The 21,739-nt window shown below is 34.6% G+C and overlaps 1 protein-coding gene across 3 annotated transcripts in view; it reads right to left on the bottom strand.

Moving 5' to 3' along the window:
* Nucleotides 1–13,112: 13,112 nt before the first annotated feature.
* PCDH17 (protocadherin 17) overlaps nucleotides 13,113–21,739 on the bottom strand; it is a 68,673-nt gene continuing 60,046 nt past the window's right edge. For all 3 annotated transcript variants that reach the window (XM_011990879.1, XM_011990880.1, XM_011990881.1), the window contains one exon: nucleotides 13,113–17,820. In XM_011990879.1, coding sequence (XP_011846269.1) covers nucleotides 17,138–17,820 — 683 coding nt within the window. In that variant the 3' untranslated portion in view covers nucleotides 13,113–17,137. The remainder of the gene's footprint in view (nucleotides 17,821–21,739) is intronic.

Here is a 21,739-nt window from a genome sequence, read left to right as displayed (position 1 = left end):
TGTCAATTCTTTTGAAAAGATGTTTGGGATAATCAACTTATATGTGCTTTGGGTAAAAAAATTAATTGAGGCTGCATTTCCCAACGTCCTCAACAGTCCTTAAACCAAAACTACCATTAAACAAAGTAGCTTCAAGTACTGAAAATATTATGGTATGCCCGTGTAATAATATTAGTAATAATAATAGTCAGGGTTTTCCAGAGAACTAGAACCAGTAGGAAATAGATAGATAGATCTGTATGTGTATCTATGTTTCTACCTAGAGAGAGAGAGCTTTATCGTAAAAACATTGACACACAAAGTCTTTAAGTTTTCACTTTTAATGAGGTGAGTCACATATAAATTGCTCCAATGTGAAATATTACCAACAGTTCTTGTGGAATTCTGAGTTCAGATATGCTAAAAATACAATAATTTTATCATGGAAATTTTGTTATTCTGGATAAGATTAAATATTTTGTTTTTCTTTGAAAAACACGATTGAATGGTTGTTAGGTTTTCTGATTTGAGGGTAAATCAGAAATTAAGTTGCTTTTTCCAGATAAGATACTAAATTTTTAAAATAATGCTGACACTCTCTATGAAAATTTGACTTAATTCTGTGTTCTTATTGTATATTGGCATTTAAAGCTATTTTAATGAGTTTCAGTAGAGAAGGAAACTAATCACTTGGACTTTTTTTTCCCTGAATTTTCCCTCTCTTAGCATCTTTTGTGTTTAAAACAATTTTATTGACCTGCAATAAAACTTACTAACCCTTTTCTGTAGAGTTTTTAAAAAATAATTTAAAATAAAGAGTGATTTCTCTTTCCCCTATAAATGATGTTTTCTAAGCCTTTCTTCTCTTCCCCTCTTTTGAATTCTAAGCAAGACTTTTTCAAGTCCTTCTTACATTTTACCACCTCATTCATTTGTGATCCCTTTGTAATTTCCAGGTGCTTGGTTTCATGGGTTGCAAAAGCTGAAATCATGTATAATCAAATGCTTGATGCAGCACTTTCAGCGAAACACAATTATCAGTGATTTTGAGCATAACCTGAAAAAAGGTCAATTTATTATTTTAAATCAGAAATAGTTTCAATGGTGATACCTTTTTTAAAAATTCCATTAAAAATAATTTTCTTTTCTACCTGTTGATTTGACTTTGGGAAAAAAAATCTATAGTTTTAGCAACTTTGTTACATAACAGGACTCAATTGCATCAGGTGGTATTGACTGATATATTTAATAATGTAATAAAGATGCCAACCATGACAAAATTGATTAGTTTGGAAATAGGGCAAAACACCATTTCTTCCACAAACGTGTCAAATAAAAAATGTTGCTTACAGTGTGATGAAACCTGTCAAGTAAATTTATGATATGCGAAATTTATGAGCTTTCAAGTATTTATTTGGAGTTTGGCAGAACAGGCAGCCTATCGTGTCCCCTCTTTACGTAAGGAAAACAAATTGAATGGGGCAAGCTGGCTAGTAAGCAGTCCATATTACAATTGATTAACAGGAAATATTTCACGTTCTGTATCCAACTTTTATCTAGAATGTTCTTTGAAGAGTTCTATATTTCACATTCAATTTTTATGTCCACTTGCAAGTTTCTCTGCTCTCACAATTCAAAGAGATTCTGTTGAAGAGGAAATTAGAGGCTGTGATTCAGAATTCAGTGAGTCTAGTCCCTGCAGAAACTTGGCAGAGCATAGAATCAGTTCTTGGGATGCCAAATTTAGTGGCCCCGAGCCAGATGCTAATTTTGAATGCATGGCATGCATCACTTTGTGTCTCGATTAAGCCATGTCTGTGAGTCCCATGCAAGTCCAGCAACAGATTTTATGCAGCATATGTATTAGTGTTCAGGGCATCATTAATTTTATTCTGCCTTTAAACATGGGACAAAAGCACTTTTTTAATATTATAACTTCCATCTCTTTGAAAACAATAAGAAATGTTAATTGACTTTTTGTTGTCCATTATCTTTCTAAATTTTTATATCAATTTTGATGATTTCTAATAAAGGCATATTCAGCAAAGGAAGAATTAACCTTACCTAAATGTAGAAGGTAAGTGGGGACAATATAAGAAAATTATTTTTCCTTGTCACCTTCTTGCTTCTTTAGTATATTAGAAATGTGTTCATGAAATTGGATATATTCAGAAATATTTGAGAAAACCAATAAAAATTATGGAGCAGAGAAAATTAAAATGTTATCAGTGTATACAACTGGACTAAAAAGTTTTATTTTGACCTTATTTGAATCACACTGCTGTTTTCTCACCTGAGTATCTTATCAGAATGTTTGCCTCTGCTTTCGGCATCAGGATCCTAAAGCTTTCAGCAGTATCTGAGCCTACAGAAACAGGATCCTTTCCGTAGAAGTATTTAATACTTTTGGCATTGTTCTTGTTTGGAAGTCGTTGGCGAATATGTACATATGCATGCATTTTTAAATTAAAAAACAAAGCAGCTGATATATAAATTTAAAATGGAAATTGGAGCCACCGAATGACAGCGGATTGATGTGCTTTCTTAACGTACTGACCTTGAACTGTGCCAACTTGCTCAGTTTTTAGTCCCCCATCCCCCCAAAAAAGACAGCAACAAAAAAAACCAGAGTGATTCAGATACAGCTGGCTCTGTGAGTTACAACAGAGCACAGGATTCTTGCAAATCTATTGTCTAAGAGCTATGCACAAGAGTCTTCTAGCTACACTAACATATTTTTTAAAAATCAACCAATGGATGAATAAACGTGACCTTTTGTTCAGAGAAAAAAGTCCATTCGTTGAATGAGTTAAATGATTGATTTTATGCTTATTTTTTTTTTCTCTACAACATTTTTTTTTCTTTCTGTGTTCCTTTTCAGTATGTTTTATGCAAGTCTGAGTATTTAGTCACCATTGGATACTTAAAAGGGAATGGTGAGGAAAAGGCAAGGACAAAATTAGAAACTCCTTTTGAATTGTTGGCTTTTATTCCAGCCAATCTTCTTCTGAGTCGGAAATAATGTTGCTTTTTTTGGAGTAAAGGGGGAGGGAAAGAATTCAGTGTAAATTATATCGTTATTTTATAACGTGCTTGCATTTGCAGAAGGAAAACACACATTGAAACAGAAGAAACTTTTGAAGCAAAGTGTGAAAAAAAAATCATGTTTTCATCCAACACTGGGTTGACTTTGAGTGGAACTGGTCCAAATTGTGAGTACCGTGGTCATATATAATGGAGATGAGATTGGGTAGGCCTGACATCTCTTAATTTATTTTTTCTACCAGGGTAATGCTAGCCACCTCCTGTTTTTATTATACCACTTTAATGCCAGCCATTTCCTGTTTTCATTAGACCATTGTAATGCTAGCCTCCTACTGTTCTCATTAGTGCAGGACTGTGTAATGGCAGCCACCTCATGTTTTCATTATAACAGAGCTGTATGGTGCCAGCTGCCACTTGTTTAACTTTACTGAGAAGCATTTGACCATGGACTACATATTCCTACGAGCTAGTGGCAAACAAGGTAAAAGCCTTCAGGATTCTGGTGAAATAATAATGGTAAATGCTTACATGATTTATTGGCTATTAATGTGCAAGGAATATAGTGGCTCGTAATGGCCGGGAAACTACAATAAACTCAGTCAATATTTGAACTGTTTTGTTATAGTTATTGTTTTGTTGTGTTTTGTTTTAGAACGATTTGTCTGACAAAGACCTTCAACAAGATTTTGAAGTTATGTACTGTGGTTGGATGTGGGAAGATTGGTATTACTGAGAATATTCCATTTGCAATAATGGATAACATTTCTTGAAAGATTATTATGTGTCCAAATAGTTCCAAGCTTTTCATGTATTACTTCATTTATTCCTTACAATTACCTTAGGAGTTACTGCTATCGTTCACATTTTGCATATCAAGAAATTAAAGCACATAGCAGTTACATAATTTAAGAGTCAACAAATTTCCTCCTTAAAGGGCCAAATAGTTATCTTTTTAGCTTTTGGGGACATACAGTTTTGTCCTAACGAGCGAACTCTTCAGCTGGAAAACTGCCAAAGACAATAAGTAAATAAGTGGGCATAGCTGGCTTCCGGTTAATTTACACAAAGAGACGAGGGGATGGATTTGGCCCAAAGGTTGTGTTTTGCCTGTAACTGATGCACATAGTTGAGTGTGGTGGGTGAGAGTTATGATTCTAATTGAGGTAGTTAAGCTACAGTCCATGACTTCACCATTCTCTACTTCCTTTCTGTGACTTTGTAACTGAAAATACTTCCCATTACATTCATTTGGAAGCCTTTAATTGTACAATGATTAAAGTTTTCAAAGAGAAAAATGACTTTGCTTAATTATGTGCCTTCAATTTTTTATTTAATTCATTACATTTTAAAAGTTTTACCCCAATACTTTTATTTATGAAGCATCTAAGAATTATCATCAATAATAACATAAACATGAAATTTATTATTGAAAATTCAGAGTTTTTGCTGAAGGATTAAATAAACTTTCAAATATGTTTTTACCTACATTTTCTTTTCTGTATGTAAAAATTTTATGGAATATTTTTTCTTTTGATTCCAGCACTCTATTGTTCTCTGATTGCTGTGTTAACTTTCCCAAATAAGCTAATTGACACACATGTGTAAGTTTGTTGAAATGATTAAAAGCTGTTGAGAATTGTTACCTGCCAATGCTCCCTGGGCAATAAAGTCCTAACTATCTCTTACAGAACCCTCTAAATGACTATAGTGAGTCACCTTTAAAATGACAGCTGTCACCCTAGAATTTGAATTTTGAACCAGGAAAAAAACCATATATATATATGTGTATATATGGGTTTTTATATATAGGTTTATTTATATTAATGATACATGTGCTTCAACAAAAAGGGAAAATATATCCCCAGATTTTGTGTTATTGATAACATTAGGAAGTTAGAAAGCAATGTTTTGTTGTTGTTGTTGTTGTTGTTGTTTTGTTTTTTGCTTTTGAGACAGTCTCGCTCTGTCACCCAGACTGGAGTGCAGTAGTGCGACTCAGCTCACTGAGACCTCTGCCTCCCACGTTTAAGCGATTCTTCTGCCTCAGCCTCCCAAATAGCTGGGACTACAAGCACCCGCCACCATGCCTGGCTAATTTTTGTGTTTTTAGTAGAGACGGGATTTCACCATATTGGCCAGACTGGTCTCAAACTCCTGACCTGATGATCCACCCACCTGGGCCTCCCAGGTGGGCATTACAGGCATGTGCTGGGATTACAAGTGCTGGGATTACCGGCATGAAGCACCGGGCCCAGCCAGCAATGCTTTTTATATTAGGCTGTGATCTGCAGTTTGGACTCCTGTCTGCCTGAGGCCAATAAATGTCAGGCAGGCAGGAGTGATGTTAAAGGTTGGTAAGTCATTCTATGCCTGCATGTAACTTCTTACTTGTCTTTAACATTTCTCAGTATGAATGCACCCTCACAATGAACTTAGTATGGCTTAGCGTCACTTGTGGAAATTACCTTTATTGAACTGCAACAGTAGACACAAGCACTTGGACGTGCACGCACACACACAAGCACTCACACTCAGAGAGAGAGAGAGAGGCGGAGAGACAGAGAAACAGGAAGCGAGATGACTGAAATGGAAAGCTGGCACACTCATACACGAAAGGTAGAAAGTATCAAGGTTTGGCATGCCCTATCTTGGCTGCCAAATTCTGTATTGTCAAGCGAGGATGCCTAAGTGAGATGTTTCCAATATTTGTTCTCTTCTTAAATTGTTTCTATTTTCACTGTTAGTTTTGGTGTTCCATCTAAGAGAGGGCAGGTGGAGCAATAATAACATTTACTGTAAAATAAAATGCAAATTTCACTATGCAAATAAACCATTAGGAAGTAAATTAGCTTGAACAGTAGTGGTAGATCACAATTATATTGCTTTTTAAAATAGGGAGATACACACGTTTGTAAATGTGCTGGGGAGGTTACTGAGTCCCAGTGGAAGGATCACTCCCAAAGCTGAGGCTGTAGTCTTTTCTTCTGCCTCCCTTTGTGAAAGTATCTGATTTTCAGGGTTCCTGGTCTGTCGGTAATACTAGTATTCACTACAATGTATAATAACTTTATTTTTAACACACTTAGTTCATACTTAGCCAAATAAAATCCAGTCTCTAATGTGGATTGGCTATGGTAATTACTATTTATATTAATTAGCCTGTCAGTGTGCAGACTTTCAACTTTGCACTGGAGTTCTTGTCACCCTTTTAACACATTACCATTATTATTTTAAAACTAGAGTCATCTCAAGTTCAAATTCATAAAATGTGCATTGGAGCCGCCTACCCTGCCTTACAGATGGGTAAAACAGAGTATGTGTCAAGACAAAAAAAAACTTTTAAGAAACGTTTGCACTCACCTTCCCCTCACCTCATTTAGAAAGTCAAACTGACTTTTTTTTTTTTTTTTTGACATTCCCTGTGTTACTTTAAAAGAATTAAAATCAGTGTTTATGCTTGGAAGATACTTAAGAGATCAATAAAGATCTCTACTCCTTCTACAGCATTCAGGGATACATATGGCTAGCTAGCTTCTGCTTGAAGATTGCCATTTCTTGATGTGCTACCACTCTAACATCATTATCTTTTTAGTATTTGGCCTCTACAGACTCCCAAAGTCATGGTAGAGACAGATTTCACATACACGCTAAGTCAGGTGACTTCAGATGGAGAATAAATTGGTCACGCCAATATGTCTAAAACGCAACAGAAGGCTAGACCTTTGAGAGAGTCCCAGAGACAGATTATTTTCTCTCTTTTCATAGCTGAGAATTTTGTTTTACCTGCCTTCCTTAAGGAATCCATTTTAAATTCTTTCAAGTGGAGTAGAGAAGGCCAGGCGCCATGGCTCACGCCTATAATCCCAACACTTTGGAAGGTGGAGGCGAGCGAATTGCTTGAGGTCGGGAGTTTGAGACCAGCGTGGCCAACATGGTGAAACCCCGTCTCTACTAAAAGTACAAAAATTAGTTGGGCATGGTTGTGCACACCCGTATTCTCAGCCACTTGGCAGGTTGAGGCACGAGAATTGCTTGAACCTGGAGGCAGAGGTTGCAGTGAGCCGAGATCATGCCACTGCACTCCAGCTTAGGCAACAAAGTGAGATCCCGTATCAAAAGAAAAAAACAAAACAAAAAAAGGAGTAAACAGTCATCTTAAGTAACGCCTTTCCCTTACATTCCATGGCGATTCTACCAACATGTATGCTTTTGTACTGACTAGGGCCTGAGCTAATCTCTCAGTTGCAGGAAGACACTGGCCCTGCCAATCTACCGAGAAGAACATATCCCCACGAAGTTGGGGAGTAGTACTGAATGCTAAGGAAAGAATCTCCAGAAATTCTCTCTAAACTCTAGGGAAAAAAAACACACAAAACAGAAAAACATGTTAATCTATTTAATATTCAATATCCAAAGCCCAGTGTTGTTCACTCCTCTTTTCTTATCTATGTCCTTTCTCTCTATGGCATGAATCCTCAAGCTGAGCATTATCGACATTTTTGACTGGATAAAACTTTGTTGTGGGTGGCTGTCCTGTGCATTGTAGGGTGCTTAGTAGCAACCCTGGCTCTACCCACCGGTTGCAAGCATCAACAACTTCTCTATCCCCATGTCTTAACAATCAACATTGTCTCTAGGCACTGCCAAATATCTGTGGGGAGGAAATTGTCCCTAGTTGGGAACTACTTATTTTCTATTTTGGTGCCAAGATACCAGTTAGTACAAGCTCCAGTAAACATAGAACATTATAGAAGGAATAAGACAGGACAGTTCTATCAACTTTGGGAGTTCCTGGGACAGTGGACACACATAAACAATTCTTATGAATAAAATTATTCTGCCTAACAGAATTCACACAGCAGATTTCAGGAGCTGCTTGGAGGACCTGGGAATATTTAAAAGTCACTTTTCAAGGCATGGACATCTTTCCTATCATTCCTGCCCTTGATCTTCACCTCTCTCTTCTGTCTCTTTGTCTGCCAAAGCTTCAAAGATGATTTCAGATTTCAAACAAAGAATTATTTCTGGGAAGTTGGAAACATACACATAAATACTCTGATGATGGCTTGAAGCTGAGAATTGCAAGATTCAGCAAAGTTGGCATTGCCTCTAGATAGTTGGACCTGGCCCAAGAACAAGGTGCTATTAGGCAGCATCTTATAAAGAATGGATCACCAGGCAGCAGCAAGCTGTCCTACTGTTATTTTCCTGAATTCACATTCAGCTTGGCAAGTCTTCTGCAGAGCTCTCCAATCTAGTGACTCTAATTCAGGTGTCCTTAAGTCTCTTGGCTAAGGATCTTCCTTAGGATAGACATCACGGTGACATCTCCTAAGTGACACATTTGGAACAATCCCCACCTTATTGGAGCTTACCTTTCTAACTCTGTTTAACTTTCTAATCAGAATACATCCTGACTTTATTTAAATGTCTTTATACAGGCTGCCTCTCTCTTCTTCCAGAATGCATTTCCTGTAAGTCTCTGCTGCCAAAATCCTGTCCTACCTTAAATGCTCAATTCAAATGCTGCTGTCTCCAAGAAGCTGTTACTGATTCCCTTTTTGACCTCTCATTTCCTTCATTGAAAGTACTTGCTTTTGCTTTTTTGAAAAAATTTTTGCTCACTGTGACTTGTACTTTTCTCATAGTACCAACTACAGTCTATATTTTGTAAATATCTTCATTTCTCAGTATATTATAAATTCCAGTGAGACAAAAACTGTATCTACTTAATATTTGTATGCCCCATGGTGTCAAAATATACAATACATGCTCCATAAAATTCCGTTGAATTGAATTGGGATGTACATTCTCTGGAAGGAAAGGCACCAGAGAAGTCATATTTGACCCATTCATTTATTTCCTTTCCTCCTCTAGATTATAAACAGAGGTTAATTTTGGTAGTTGTGCAAAATTAAAGAAATGAAGTACAGGTAAGATTTGAATTTTAGAAATCTTTTAGGAAGAAATTCAGGTTAAGAAATCATGAGCACATAATCTCAGAGGTTATCTTCTCTTACCCTCGAATCAAAGTCAAACACTTCACATGGTGAGATCTTAAAATGAGGATTTCTTAATACACAGGAATTGGTGATAATATAGTAAGATAATTAACTTTCTATCACTTATTCAACCTTTCAATGAGATAGCTAAGAACTCTTGCATAAAGATTTTATCTGAGACTTGTCATTCTAACCTGTTTATCATTTTGTATACTTCCCGTTTCAACACTCCGTGTGGGTTATACCTAAATACTACTGTTAGTTTTCCTTCAGGTTTACATAAGTAGTTTGGACATTTTCCACCTAATGTAATTATTGAGTAGGTCGTTCTTACTTCCATCATTGATTTACAACATGTGGACATATGGGGGTTATTTTAATAGAGAAATAAGTAGAGGAGAAAGACAAGATAATATTTAGTTGTCATTGAGAGAAAATTATGAAATAAAAGTGAAAATAATATAATAATCACATGGGAGATAGTAGACAACTATTAAAGAATGTTTAGTAATACTATGGACAAAAAGATAAGGACATAAATTTGATTCTTAAAGGGAAAGGATAAAATAAAAGTTCAAAAATATTATCTCAAAGCAGATTATTACATTAAAGACAACATTTAAGCTGCAGTGGTAAGGGAAAATATTATCAAAATATGACTTAAGACTGTTAAAGAGGTAGTGTACTGGTATTTAGCAGATCAAGGAAATGAGTGAATATCCCACCCCATCTATTTTAATTTAATTTCTAAAATATAAAATAAGTAGTGCTTAAAGAACATTAGAAATGTATTACTGCATCTTTTGAGAATAAGATGGATCTCTGTAAGTTATAAGGAGAGATATTGAACAATTTTTTTTTAGTAAGTTAAATTCAGAGTCAGGCCAGCCTCACTTGATTAACCACCCTGAGAGTGGCTACTAGCAATTGCAGTATTACCTTTTCATCTAATCTTTGAAGAAGGCAGTACAATTGCATTTATTTAATATAAATGAAGCAAGTCAGACATTTTAAAATGTATTATTTATTTATTAGCCATATTGCTGTTACTTAACTTCTCCTTCCCCTTTGCTTTATGATACTGGCTTCTGAAATTATTAGGCTTTCATGCCTTTATATGTGTATGTTAACCCATATGTATGGATGTAATATTTAAATATATTTTTAATATTACTAGAACTTATGTAACCATTTCTAAGAAGCCAATTGATAATACTGTTAATTTATATATGCAAAACTTTATGATATAAAGGAATTCAATACAGTCTACATAATTGCTTCCAGGTGAAAATATACCAAGCTCACTTAAAATTTCTAATGTGCCATAATATTTTTTAGAGCCCATACCACCCATGTTGTGAAATATCTTTAAAATGGCAATGAAAAATTGAAGGCAATCCTGGAGAAACAATCCTGACCATTAAGAACCATTAACATAAAGATGATCTAAAGTATATGATGTAACAGTGAATTTTAAAAGACAATCGTATTAGTGGAATAATTTTGAAAACGATTTCAAATGTTACATTGAAGATACTAGAGGGGTAAGATTTTAAATATGGCAGGATTGCAGAATTCACAAAGTCTATGATAACAGGAGGAATTGAACTTTTAGTTCAAGTCTGAGTACAAGGCTTCCCAACTAGTTGCCCTTGGATAAGTCCATTGACCTCTTTGAGCTTTAGAATTCTTACTTCTGTAACGTCTTATCAATTTGTGAAAGTGTTCTGTGAATTGAAATATGCTCTATAAGCAGAGTTTATTAGTATTAATTTAGATTCTGAATTATCCTTAGGAAAGTAAGCATAGTCTTCATATAAGCAGTGCTGAATGCCATTTTTTTGAACAAAATATAGTAATAATCTATTTGAAGTTAATTTAAAAGAGGTTTAAAATTTGGTTATTTTTCCTTACAATCTTTGGAATATGTTACAAAGTAATTTGAATTACATAACTTCAGAAAGCTTTATTTTAAAATATGAATCATAATCAAAATTTAGTTTGATTATTACAAATAATGTGTATAAGAAAAGGAGAGTGGAACAAATAACATATCATTCCTGTCAAAGTGAGATGCTTCATTTTGTAAGAGAAAAAGTAGAGCAACTAATTAGAGCTAATGAACGGTAAGTTGACCTGTGTAATACATAGTTTGTAAAAGCTCACTAGTATCTTCCCTCCTTTACTTATTCCTTGCAGTAAAATACTTATTGCCATAGTTTGACCAAAACCTAAGTTATTTTTTGATAACTCTTTCTGAAATATTTAAAATGAGGAACATTAAAAGAAGCTGCACCCTCCTTTAGGAATACTGAGAATTTGATCCCTAAGGTAGAATAGATTTCTTAAAATATCATTAGTGTCTAAAATGAACAGAAAATGATACATGCTATTGGTGAGCCGAATGCATCCACCTCCAAAAGCAGGTAATAAAGAGCTTTAAGATGGTCTTTTAGCTGGCTGATCTATTTGTATGTGCCTTATTGATGCTATACTAATCTTTACAAATTAATTTTCTTCATATTCTACAAAGAATGATGTTATTGCCAAATAATTGTATCTAGTGACTATACCTACTTAGGTAAATATTATATGGAGGACTTTAACATTTCATTGATATGGAGTAAGCCTGTGATATATGTCCCTTCCACAGTTCCTCCTAATTGTAGCATAGCCAGACAGGGAGCTTCATTTGAATGACTCAGTTCTCAGGGAGTACTGAGTCCCTGAAGTACTTTTATTGAAGGCTCAGTGATCTTCAATAAATAAAGAAAAAAGGTTGACCAGTACCACCCTGGTCAGATTGTTCAGGTAACTCATTTAACAGCTTGGTCTACTTGAGAGCAGTGAAGGAACGACATGGTAAGCATATGGTTTTTGCTATTCTTAAAAGTAAAGTTATTTTTATTATGTAATGAAATTACTTGTATTAAGTAGTAATGTCAAGGTAGCATAAGGTCAATTTCTATGTTAGTAAATATCACCAAGCAAAAACTATACATATTCTAAGAGCAAAATGTAATTGGCTTAGCACTTCTTTGTACCCTAGGATCCTTGTATAGTACCTAGTGCGTAAATGGTCTTCAATAAAAAAAGAAAAAGCAAGCAAATAAATGAACAAAAGAATAAATATGCAAGTTATTTAATCTATAACAATAAATATAACCCATAAAGATCTTCTTAGATATGAAAAAGCAATGCACTCTTCATGATATGTGTTACGCTGCTGGAAGAAAAGTAAAATTAAAAAAAAAAAATAAAGTCCGAACAAAAAGAATATTACACTGGTTTGAAATTTAGAAGATGTCACTCAGTTAGTGAAATGGCAGATACATGGGATGTGTGGATTAACTGAGAAAAAATGCAAACAACCAAATCTAATTTATAAAGAGTAATGCGTATTAGAATGTACCTAATTGCTTCTCCAACAAGATAGTAACCCTGACACCATTCCTTTTTAGTGTTTACTCCTGAGGCATCATAGCCCAAAGCAAACACATAGTATGAATGCAATAGATGCTTATTAAATGGGGAGAAAAGGAGATTTATTATTGTAAAATATCAAGATAAATATGTGTTTACTTTAAAATACCATTTATGCATATTGTATATATTGGATTCTGTACTATATGGAGTTTCAGGCATTTACTAGGGGTCTCAGATCGTTTCCCCTGCAGATGAGGGAGGAGTATTCTATTTCCTTTCATCAGTCATGTAAGATTATGACAGGACTTATAAAGTTACTTTTCTGAAATTCTCTGGGATCTTATGCCAAATTATCTTTATACTAATTGCAAATATTAAAAACCACAAATATCATTAGACTATGAACCCTTGGTAATTATTTAACTAGTCAATTTATCTAAGCTATGTGAAAGATTGCGAATCTACTTCTATTGAGAAACTAGTGATATTATCAAGTATTTTTTTTTTTAAGTCTTATTTTACTGTCAAGCAGATAACTAGCAAAATGAGTTGTGATGCCACAGTTTGCTTTTCTAAAATAATCACGATCAGGGTCCCTGTGATATGCAGTGTGTAACACATCCCTTCTGTGTTAATGAATTCAAGGGAAGGCAACACCACTATTAGTAATAGGTTTTTATTCAGAGTCCTCATTTTCCAGATAGGTCACATTAAACACAGCCATTAAACAATAGCGTTGAGATAAATCCATACAATGTATGCTGCTTTTGTTGTTATTCTTGTTCACCAATCACTTGGTGCAGCTAAGAACCTTATGGAGTGATGGGTTGATAATGGAAATAGCCAACCTGCAAAACACTGGGGCCAGGAAAGTCAGACTTTAATCAGGTCTCATTCAATTATATTTCGAATCAACACATCTTGATAGCCAAAACTCTCATTTGCATTAATGCTCTGATAAATGCTGTCTGTTGTCAAAAGAATATAATCAGACAATTATGACTGGGCATATATTATGCCAGACCTGTGTATTTGTTGAACTCAGTAACTTCTACTCTATTAGATAACAAACAGCTTTTAACCTGGTTCTAAAATAGCATATGCTCTATTACTACATGGCTTTTTTTATGGTGCCATATTTTAAATTGAGCAATGTCTAGATCCTTTAAAGAGAAGTCATGTTTTACAAGATTTCAGCTAATTTTGGAAAACAAAACAAGTTAGTTTCTCAACCAGGAATTCAATTAACCTATGGAGTAGTGAGCCAATCTTTGTCTATTGCCTGCAATAAAGTTAGAAGTGTCAGGTTAAGAAATAGCATGAAAGAATTCTTTGAAATTGCATGATATGTCTCTTTAATGTTTACTTTGGTATAGGTATAACTAACACAGATTCTCACTACTTTTAACTGATGAAAAAGTTATTTTGTTGCTGATTTTTTTTTTTAATTCATCTGTATGCAATTTTTAGAAGTTTGGGTTTCTTACTGAAATTTCCATGAAGTGATTTTTTTTTTTCTGTGCTTAACTTCAGTTACTTAAAGACCTAAAAGAACTAAAGTAGTATCACATCACATATTTTGTATGTGTGGGATATTTTTGAGGGGTTAGTACTTGAAAGATGTGAACTGATATTTTTTTCACATTCTAAATTATGCTAAAACCCCTTCAAATCTCACTGTTTGCTCATGCATCACCTATTAGAGCAAGTTGTTCCCTAAAGGTGTGATTTTGGCATCTCATAGGCTTCCTTGAAAGCCAAGCACCAGAGGTCTGCGATAAAGGCAGTTGCCAGCTAAATGAATGAAAGCGAGATTTCTTCAATTCAACTATAAAAGCTTAGAGTCCTGACTGCTGTATTACCACCAACTTGTAAATAAATAATCACTACTAAATACAGATAATGTGTTAAACAGCTAACACTAGTAAATCACTGGTGACAGAGAGCCTAAAGGTAAATCCCTCACACATTGGCACAACCAATTCTTAAAATCTTATGGTGTTTTAATGTCCTCAGACACATATAATAAATTGAACAACTGGTTACTTAGCATTAAGAATGTTTAAAAAATAAACCCTACTCTCTTTGCTGATTTCATTTACATACTGCTTTAGATTTTACTAAGTGGTTATCTGTCTAGTAAGAGAGAGGCAACACTTGGTAAGACTAAATGGAAATCAGTTTTCCATCAAATTTCAGCTATCAAGCTAAATCAACCTGTAGTCTCCTGGCAAAAATAACGTCATATAACAGAGACAACACATTTCAGATACATAAATTGTCCAAAATATAGAGAGTCAATTAGGTTTCACATGTACAAGATCCCTTCTTTTCTAATTTAAACATTTATGAGTAATAAACACCAAGAGTAGAGCTTTGGAAAGGCTGTTACTAGGAACCAAAATATAGTTCTCAAGAGAATAAGGCTGATGGGAGTTGTCCACTCTTCTCTCTCAAAGCAGTTCTGCAAACGAGGTACAGTCTAAAATATTGATGGCATTTGATGGAAGTATTTTCAGTAGAAGTTTTTAAAGTTTAAAATTACAAAACTTAATTTAATTCAATGTTTGTTTTTGCTTTTGTTTTTGTTTTAAATATAAGAATTTTTATGACATTTATGCTGTTTCTACACTGGCTTGGTGGCCAGAAGAGAAGGCACAAAATTCTCCACCAGTTTGCAAATAATGCATTTTTCTGCTCCAGTGCTCAAACAGCCTTTATTTAACTCAGCACCACATTTTCTAAGGTATGGGCACAAAACTGTTTGTCATGAAGCTGTAAAATGCCAAAAATTTTAAATGCTGAAAGAAAATGTCAATCAAGGCATTTTCCCATCTGCTGCTACTTCTGCAAGTGCTAATTTTATTTTTCCCAATTCCTGAAATTTGAGGTTTCTTAGCCTCATATGGAATTAAGTTTGAAACTCGCTAAATGTCACAAGAAAAGGTGTAACCAAATGAAGGAATAGAAGGTGTATTGTTCTCAAAGGACACCAACAAAAAAGAGGCAGAAGAGCACTGAGATAAAGGAAAACATTTTGTTAAGACACAGACCTCTTGAAAAACACTACACAATGCAAGTAACCACTGCTGGTACATACATGCATTAAAGCATTTTTCATGTTTTTGAAATTTAATGGGAACACACATCTGAACCACTTAAAATACTTTGAGAACCAACTGATGGTATAATATCTACATAGGCAGAAGCTGTATGTTATTGAAAAAACATGAAGAGTTTCAGATATTGGTACAAATGTTAATTCTTGTGATTTAGCATGACTTTAATAAAATCTTCTACAAGGACTTGCACATAACCATGACTGATGGATGTATTTTTTGACCTTTCAGTTAGCTCCATCAGCTCACTCAAACACATTTTGAACAGATTATGTACTGTAGTACTTGGTAGACTATACATTAAACAAGAGACTTTGCTCTGAGGCACTGCTTCCCACACTCCATGGGGAAAAGGAAGCAGGAAAAAACAAAACTCATAGAGTTCGACAGCTACCGAGGCAACACTTGCCATTTACAATATAAGCCCAAATATTTTTGCAACACAACTATATATTAATTTAATAAAATACACAATATAGCTCTTATACACTCAACAATTTGGCTCATATGCACTGAATCTGCAATAAATCAATAAAAAATATGTCATTTGATGTAAACACATTGAATCTTCTTACATTTGCACATTTAAATGGTCATGTGACTTGTGTATGTCTAAGACATTTTCACTCTCCTGAGCTATTTTAGTGTCCACAAATGAATAAAACATATTAATCCAGTTAATTTTCTCTGAATCTTACCACTCAATGGTAACTAATTTTTAGAACTTTTCTATGTCAAATTTAAAACATACTCATCATTGTTTAAATCTTTGTTGGACACTAAAATGCTAAATAGGCATTTTAAATCTTTAAATTTTCTTCTCCTTTAATGACGTGAATTAGTCTACGTGTGTGCAGGACAAAATGGACTATATCTTTTTACATTTAACTTTTATACGACATGAGATGTCTTACAAATGACCAAAGGTTTTTTTTTTGTTGTTGTTTTTATTTTTGTTTTTGACTAATGATATGGAATGTTCCTTGTGTTTATATGTGTGTCAGGTAACTTTATACAGAAATGTTTACCACAAATACGTGTTAATGTTTGGTGTAGCTTGGACTACTGCAAGGTCTTTTCAGGACTTTCAGTAGAAGCCTGTGATGACTGCTAGAAATCCACCACAGATCACAAATTATGACCCTGCTTTGTATGGGGTTTATAGGTAAACAGTTAAGTCAGCATAAATCACGGAGGACAGTCTGAGAGTGATCAGAAATACTTCATTTCTCACACTGCATACCTTCCTAACAGATTGTCAAAAGGTAATTCTTCTTATCCTCCTTTTTCTTCTCTCCTTTTTCTTCCCTTTTTTCTTTTCTCTTTAAGCATCAATAATTCTGTCCTAATATAAGTTTGGTCAAAACGAAACCATTGTTATCTCTGAAAAAGAAACAGCAGTGGGAAGAACATACTTGTGGGCACTTCAGATGTTCACTAAAAGCCTTAAAGCAGCATTGGTCTTTCTTCATCCCTGTAAAATGGGTTATCACCAGGAGGAATCATCTTTAAATCAACAGAAGAGACAAGAAAATGCCAATGCCTTTTTTTTTTTTTTTTTTTTTTTCACTTTCTCACAGCCACAGGGTCGTTTCCCCGGCAGTCTTGCAAAAGCTTATCAATTTCTCTCACAACTTCCTCTGCATCCACGGACTCTCTGCCCAGATCCCTGTTGGGGTGGTCAAGCTGCTCAAGAACAGCACCCATCTCACTGGAATCCCGGCTGGCTCTGGAATGCACATCCGCAAAGACCCTTGCCATTTGATCAGAAGCCATGAAGGGAGGGTCTCTTGGTTGCTTACTAGGCGACAGATACTGACTGTCAGTGGGCAAGTACTGACTGCTTGCTTCAGCCAGGGCTCCTGGTTTTGCTTCAGAGCTATCCAGGGAGCCTTTTGTTGAGGTGCAAGGCTCGATGCATGCCTTGGTTGGGCTGCTTGATGCTGAGGGGACCTCTTGGAGGAGAGGGCTCAGGGCACGTTTGGCTTTTAAATAAGGTTTAACGTTGGCAATGAGAATAGTGTGCTCTCGCTTGTCTTTTCCAAATGTACAAAAAGTCTTTTTCCCAGTGGGATTCACAGTTTCGTAAGTCTCAGTCTCAACATTAGCTTCAACTGTAGGTACAAAGAGATTTGTGCGGTAATCTGCATTTTCAGCCTGATTGGCTGCAGGGAACTGTGGCATCCAGCACCTGTCAGAATGACCAAGCACTCGGCATTCATCTGTGCAATTAACACACTCTTCTGGTTCTGCAAAACAAAAGAGAAAACAGCAAATCCAATCATTAGGGTTTTCTTTAAATTTCTACAGAGGCTGTGATCAGCTCTCAATGGGTTTGCTTGACCTCTGGTCTCTTAATTAAAAAGGAAAAGAAAACAATAATTAAAACATTTCAGGATGGTTGCATAAACCTGCTGGTTGAGACAATGGTTTAATTTAAGTCTATTCTCTAGATATTAACGAATTCCCATAGCCTGGGAAGAAGTAAGAGGTGGCCATTGGAGAATCATTCTCAGTAGAACGGAGCATCACTGTAAACTAAACTCCTGGGGATATCAGTTAGTCTTTGTTCTCTATAACTCATCCTAGAAACAGTGAACTTCAAAAAAGATTATCAGCATTATTTTTTTCAAATCAAATAACAGGGCAAAAACTGGATTGCAAACTTCCATAACAAATTCTAAGCTGCTCTTTAAAAAATGTTTTATCACTATTTTGCTTGTAATTGCTATTTGGATGACAGTCATGAAATAAAAGGTTTCCTTTAAATGCTTACTTTTCCTACTCAGAGTGGCAAATGGAATTTTTTATCAGAATGTTTTATGAATAAACTTGTCAAAAAGTGCACATTCCTATTTTATTAGATAGGCTTACGGATCATGTAATCAGTTTTCTGTTCAGCTTTTTGTTTTTGGGTGTAAGTAGGTGAAAATGCATTTACGCAACAGATATAGTTCAAAATGAATGACAAATCATGATTTTCCATTTTAAATAATAATGCTTTCTGTGGGAATTTTTACTTTTTTCCTTTGCTAATAGAGAATCTAAATAAAGCATTCTTTTAATGATCTCTACTTCACAGATGCTGAACATGGAATATGAAAAAAAAAAATCCTTAATTATAGAACAGCTGCATACTTCCATTGACCCCAATATTTTAAACCATAACTTTGAGCTACATCTTCCCAGTTGTCCCTTTCTTCTATAAATGGTTGTGCCTATTGTAGTTAATGACTGTTTTTAAATCAGAGACTTTTACTTTTAGGAGAGGATATTTACAGTTTACTTTTACGTAATGGAAATAGAAGTGCCTACAGTTTTAGGCGCCCTTGGGATTTGCCATTTAATTGATGCTGGTTGATCCCCATGAATTTAGAGTGTCCTGTGCAAGAAAAGACTTCCACATGAAAGATGTATTTAAAATAGCAGCAAATGTAACAGCATTGATAAATTTGTATATCACTTCTCAAAGCTATATATGAAACCTAAAATTATACTTAAAACATGTAAATAATTATTTACATTAAAAGGCCCACAATCTGTTTTATCTCGAAAGGTTTTAAGATAAAATAAAACTTTTCTTAAGAGATTGAAATTTTGTAGAAAGAAATCAAATGGTGTCTTGACAGAACAAAGATACTATACTATTTATTCACACCTGCGAAACATAAAAAAAAAAAATAGGTATCTTTCTTCTATTTTAATTTTGTCATTTTTTAAAAGAAATGTTTTCTTATGAGTAAATTAAATATTCACTGTTAAATTTATTATGCAGGAAAGAATGCTGAAAAGTAGTCTCACAGGGCATCTACAGACCCAAATACTATCTACAAATTGAAAGACTGTTAGACAGACATGAAGAGCAGCAGAAACTAGGCATTAATTTTATTCAGAAGCCTCCATTTATGTATTTAAATTAAAGCTGAAATTTTTTAAAAGGGGGTATCAGAAATTCAATATTGGCCCAGCATGGTGGCTTATGCCTATAATCCCAGCACTTTGGGAGTCTGAGGCAGGAGGATTACTTGAGCCCAGGAGTTTGAGACTAGCCTGGGCAACATAGCAAGATGCCCTTCTACAAAAATAAAAATAAATAAATAAATTAGCCAGGCGAGGTGGTGCGTGCTTCCCATCCCAGCTACTCGGGAGGCTGAGGCAGGAAGATGGCTTGAGCTCAGGAAGTCAAGGTTGCAGTAAGCTATAATCATGCCATTTCACTCCAGCCTGAGTGACAGGGTTAAACCTTGTCTCAAAATAAATAAGTAAATAAATACGTAGAAAAGCAAAAAGAAAGGTTCAATATCAGGTATGAGTCTATGTTTCCTTTACCTACTCTAAATGGGAATCACAAATATTACCTTATTTATATCTGTCAGTAAATGTTAGATAAAATAGCATAATATCATTTCAATAAATAGATAACTTTCAACAAATTTTATCTTTCAAAAAGAAGGAAAATTAGAAAACTTTATAATCTATCTCACTCAGTAATACTTTGTATCATTTATTTTTTTAAAATTCATTTATAACTCATACATTGTCTTCAAAATATGCTAATGTAGCTTCATATTTCATATTGACCAGCCTTTCATTGTAGCTATTTGGATAGCTAACACTGAATGAATTCAATATGAATTTAAAAGAGAGAAAAAGAGAATAATGCAGACGTATGAAAGTGTAAATCGACCTTGAATTTGAAACCAACAACATAAAATTACTGTTTGCTTGTCACTGCTGAAAATCTGCAGCATTTTACTTAACTCCTTTATATCACATTGTGGGGAGTACATTTTGAGTATTGATTATGATACATTACAAGCTGTTCACCTTGTGATTAGACTATAATTTTGATGGCAGCAGTTCACAGGCAGTGAAGAAAATTGAATGGACACCTTTGTACAAATAGCAGAAACTATGAGCACGAAGTGAACTCTAACTGTTAAGGGTCAAGTTAGAATTTGTGAGAGAGGGAAATCATTTTTGAAGAAACATAAATAGATGAATAGGTAAATACAGAAAGAAGAGACAGATAATATACAATGAATGACTGGTTGGACAAAAAAAAAGACAAATGGAAAAAAGGAAGAAAGTAGAAAGGGAAGAAGCAAAACAAAGTGAAGGGAAGGAGGGAAAGAAGAATGAGAGGGACTCAAGGGCTGCCGGGAGATGAAGGTAGAGTGGAGTGTGGAGGGAGAAGGAGGGAAAGCTGCCACAAAGACAGGGTTTGTTTAAGACAAGAAAAGTTGTATTAGCAGTATTTCTGCCATGTGTACCTTCTACCTTTTTAAATGCCCTCAATAAGTTAAGTGTGTATAATAAAAAATAATATTGAGGAGTATTTACTTAAGCCCTACAGTTCTAAGGTAGATGGTCAAACTGCTCTCTGTACTTTAAGGGGAATGGATTCTGGAATAGATATGTTGAATTATAAGCTATGGAAATGAAAACAAAAGCAAATTATTTAGATAGCCACCATTTCATATATTCAATATATACACCAGAAAACAAGTCCAGAAACCCTGAACAGAAGAAATCAAATCAAAAATAGTTGACCCAATATTCACTTTTTTCTTCAGGTTCAATCTGGGATTACCAAGAGATTATTTAGTTTTATTTTCCTACTCTCCTCAATATAACATGATCACCCCTTCACAGAATGCATCCCTTGCCAAGAAACATAACAAAATCTAAATAGTATGCAGATGAGAGATACTCACAGATAAGCATGTTTATATTGCAGAAGGAAAACAATTCTAAAGTACACAAGATGGAACTGTGGGTAGTTCTGCGTATATTAGTCACTGTAAACTATAGTGTTTACAGTTATAAACTATTAGTTTATAGTGTCTAATCTTTTAAAAGCATGATTCCCTGAAATATCATGTGACATTCAATAACTTTAAACCCTTTTTTAGTATTAAGAATCACTTTCTATACTTCTGTTGCTGCATCTGACTATTATGCAGGCCTCAAAGGGAAGTATCTAAATGCAGTAGCCTTAATTAGTTCAATTGTGCCTCTTAATTTATATGACATTTCTGCAAAACAGATGAAGTAACTCAAAAGACTATAGTACTTGCAGTTTACCTGCACCGTAAACCATACACACACATGCACACATATTCATATTGTATACAAACCTTTATTTTTATGTTTGTGATAAAACTT

The sequence above is a fragment of the Mandrillus leucophaeus genome, unplaced genomic scaffold, assembly GCF_000951045.1.
Source record: "Mandrillus leucophaeus isolate KB7577 unplaced genomic scaffold, Mleu.le_1.0 Scaffold387, whole genome shotgun sequence".
Lineage (NCBI taxonomy): Eukaryota > Metazoa > Chordata > Mammalia > Primates > Cercopithecidae > Mandrillus > Mandrillus leucophaeus.
This window is presented reverse-complemented; position numbering and strand designations above follow the sequence as displayed.